General features: G+C 29.2%; 1 protein-coding gene across 2 annotated transcripts; it reads left to right on the plus strand.

The window, feature by feature from the left end:
- The first annotated feature begins 22 nt into the window (after positions 1-22).
- Positions 23-1,949, plus strand: LOC112461641. 2 transcript variants are annotated; one of them, XR_003041575.1, is made up of 5 exons: positions 23-140; positions 246-362; positions 1,021-1,153; positions 1,234-1,447; positions 1,903-1,949. XR_003041575.1 is itself a non-coding variant. In XM_025026959.1 (4 exons), exons 1-4 carry the CDS (start codon positions 55-57, stop codon positions 1,285-1,287), a joined length of 390 nt encoding a protein of 129 aa, XP_024882727.1. In that variant the 5' UTR covers positions 23-54; the 3' UTR covers positions 1,288-1,450. The 2 variants fall into 2 exon arrangements, 1 of the variants encoding a protein (XP_024882727.1); XM_025026959.1 differs by lacking the exon at positions 1,903-1,949 and having other exon boundaries at positions 1,234-1,450.
- Positions 1,950-3,583: the final 1,634 nt, after the last annotated feature.

Here is a 3,583-nt window from a genome sequence, read left to right on the forward strand (position 1 = left end):
ATCGATAAAGAAAAATACTTCTATTTGATATTGTTCCACGCAAACGCAGCCGTAATGATAGGAGGTACCGCATTAATAGCGACAGAAAGTATATTGATAGTTTATCAAAAGCATGCATGCGGAATGTTTCAAATCACCTGGTAAGAAAATATACGTAAAACATATTTTTTTTAATAAATGTAGAAAATCTAAACAATCAGCAAATTAAAGATTCTACACAATTATGGTTAAATAATCACTTGCAGTTATCGTATTGAACGAGCAATGGCATTCGAAACTTTACAAAAAAACAACTGGAAGAATAAGAATTTGATCTACAAGGGATTAATTTGTGCCGTGGATATGCATCGCAAAGCTATGAAGTTAGTATTCATATGATAATACACACGCAATATTTGTATTGTAATAATCGATAATATATGTAAAATGTGCGTAGAGTATATAATATTCTTTTTCTCTTGAAGATTATCTCACTCAATAGTATCTATAGATTTAAAGTAATGATCTCCTTATTGATAATCGTCGGGGTGATTGGCGCAAGTTTGAATTTCTTTCGGGTAAATGTGGCCTTCTTTTTATCACATACTTGTGAATAACAGCAACAAAGTTTATTCAAAAATTTTCATCGAGAGTCTTAATTAATTATTATTTTGTTTGACATTAGTGACATTACTTACTCAGTTTTGATCAAGATCCTTGAATCTGCTTGTATATTAGATTTTTCAGATAATATCGTTTGGATTCGATACAGTGGAACTTTCATTACACGTAATGTTTAGCATCATCCATTTCATTTACGCATTCGTAGGCAACTATCTTGCGCAAGAAATTATGGATCACAATAATAATGTATTTGCAACTATGTAAGCAAGATATTTATATAGTATAATCACATTCGCATATTTGTTGTATGGACGGACGTGACAAATGTACAGTCAACGTAGTATAAGAGACATATAGTAAGCATTAATAGATTATTTTTTATATTCCTCAATTATTAATTGTTTTGTCATGATATAGATACAATGCCCAATGGTACGCAGCTCCGTTGCAAATACAAAAAATGATCCTGTTCCTCTTGCAAAGAGGTACCAAGGCGTTCACTATGAATATCAATGGACTATTTGTGGGATCATTAGAAGGTGCTGCTACGGTAAAAATATCTTTTAAAATAGTGCTAAACGTAAAATATATTTTAGATAAATAAAAATAAAAAGTTATGTATTATTATAGTTACTGAGCACGGCAGTGTCGTATTTCACCGTTCTGTATTCTACACAAAATTGATGCAAAATAAATCAACTAATATAGTGCAGTGGAGTAATAATAATGAGGAAACTAATTTAGAATACATTAAGCACAAATGATATAGTATATATAATCTAGAAAGCGGTCTCAATTGATAATCTCGATGGAATTGTAAGAACTTCTTTTTAATTCTAAGAAGGTAAAAAACTGTGTAAAGAGTAGTAGTGTTTACAGTATGTTACCAATAATAAATTAATAACTGATACATCTATATATATAAGACTGGCCGATTATTATTTTTCAAAACGGTAAAATATAACTTACAAGTGCACGAATCGTAAAATGAATAAAATGTATCATTGTGTTACTGAAAACTGGCGAACGAATGCGCAACTCTGGGTATATAGGAATTGCGCGCGCAAGTATATTTTGATTAGAAATAAACATTCATTCAATTTCTCACATTACATTAATTACCGACCACTCCCAAGTAAAATTGTTAAATTGTTTATATTTCGATCAAAATAACGTTTTTTTTCCACTTTGTTATACACTTATGCTGCATTATATAATTTAGAAATTTATAAAAAATTGTTATAAAGTTATTCAATCCAAGAGAGGAAATATACAAATCATCGCCGACTTCTTTTATAGTCAAACATTTGCATGATCGCGAAGTAAAGATCTGTATCAAAGTTAAATGCCTCAATCGGATCTTCTACTTTGTCCTTGACTTATGGCTCCATCATCAACCTCATTAGATCTCAGATAACTTTGTGCTTTGGTATTCTGATAAGCTTTATTATATTCGAGATATTTATTATAAGTGCATTCCATATTATATATTCCACATTTTTCATTGTATACTATTATATTACTCCACATTTTTAATTATGGAATAATACCATTATAAACTACTACATATATACGTATATATTATTAATTATAACCATTCTTCTCAGAAATTTAATAGTCGCTCCAAGCATTAACGCCATTGTAATGCACATCTGCTATCTTATAGTTAGAATTGCAAAGGTATGATTACATTAATTTTCACTAGAAAGTAGTTGACTATTTTAAATTTACAACTTGCTAATAATAAATAAAAGAATAACTTTTTAATGCAAAAAAGCCTCTTCATTAAATTTATTGATTAGTGTTTACAACTATTATTAACCGATTATTGCGAAGAATATTACCACATGCCTCGGTGGTCGAATTGGTACGACGCCCTACACGGAATAAGGGAGGTTCCAGGTTCGAACCCTGACTGAGGTGATATTTTTCTCAATAAATTCTTTACAGTTTTTTAATAATTAAATCGTGTCGATTTAATTGTGGGGGGATGGAAGGGTTTTTTAACGTTCTATTAAGTCCGGCTGTGATCGGAACACAGTGAATAATTGGAATATATATATGTGTTACAATAATATTGTACATATAAGAATTAGATATGAATTTTCTGTGACATCTATTAATGCTCGTATAATGGTCTTACTTCTCATTATAAATTTATTGATCGTTGTATGCAACATTAAAAAAAGGTAAATAATATATTTTAATAATGTGTTACATCTTTAAGCACACTTAAAATTGGTTCTGTTGCAAAAAATTAAAACTTTTAATTTAAATATTGATAGACTGTTTGTAAGATCTTCAAAAAGCGCGGCCATAGTAGAAAATGTACTATGCCTTATGTGGGATATATCTGATAAAAAAATTTTCAAAAAAATTTATTCCAATCGTGAAACTCACTGACAAGTAAGAATGAAGGGAAGCAATTATTAATTAATTTTTGTATATTTTGCTGAAGATGGCTCAATCCCGAGCCGAAACGTTCGAATATATACACTGTTGAATAAATCAATGAATTGGATCTTTTACGCACCGATAACTGCGTCTGACTCTCATAGCCATCCTTTATCAGTTTTTTATTTAATTTCGAGAATCCAATATTCATTTTTTGAAAAAAAAAATTATCATAGCTAAAAATGCTTCTGCATTCTGTTTTATACTATATCTTATTATATCGTATATTTTATTTTAACGCTCCATATTCTACACTAAAATTAATAGTGTGCAATGTTTTATTAATTTTAATTAATTAATTTAAATAACTTTTGACGTAGTCAAGAAATTAAATCAAAGTTCGCGCTTTACATATGACTAATACGATCATCATTGCGAAAGAAAGACATTTTGATCGAACAGAAGAAGTTAGAGTTATAGTTTGATATCATTTACTATTATAAATTTTAGAGCAGCATTATTGTGTGCATTAAAAAATTTAACAGCAGCATTGTGTGTAAAGTAAGCATTTTACTGATTAACTGAT

The sequence above is a fragment of the Temnothorax curvispinosus genome, unplaced genomic scaffold (assembly GCF_003070985.1).
Source record: "Temnothorax curvispinosus isolate PA1 unplaced genomic scaffold, ASM307098v1 QBEX01011529.1, whole genome shotgun sequence".
Classification (NCBI taxonomy): domain Eukaryota; kingdom Metazoa; phylum Arthropoda; class Insecta; order Hymenoptera; family Formicidae; genus Temnothorax; species Temnothorax curvispinosus.

What these genes read in the sequence shown, in the direction of transcription:
- LOC112461641 (XM_025026959.1), top strand. Translation starts at nt 55, where the DNA reads ATGATAGGAGGTACCGCATTAATAGCGACAGAAAGTATATTGATAGTT. An exon ending in ATGCATCGCAAAGCTATGAA is followed by an intron (nt 363 to 1,020) that starts GTTAGTATTCAT and finishes GTCATGATATAG; the next exon opens with ATACAATGCCCAATGGTACG. An exon ending in CATTAGAAGGTGCTGCTACG is followed by an intron (nt 1,154 to 1,233) that starts GTAAAAATATCT and finishes GTATTATTATAG; the next exon opens with TTACTGAGCACGGCAGTGTC.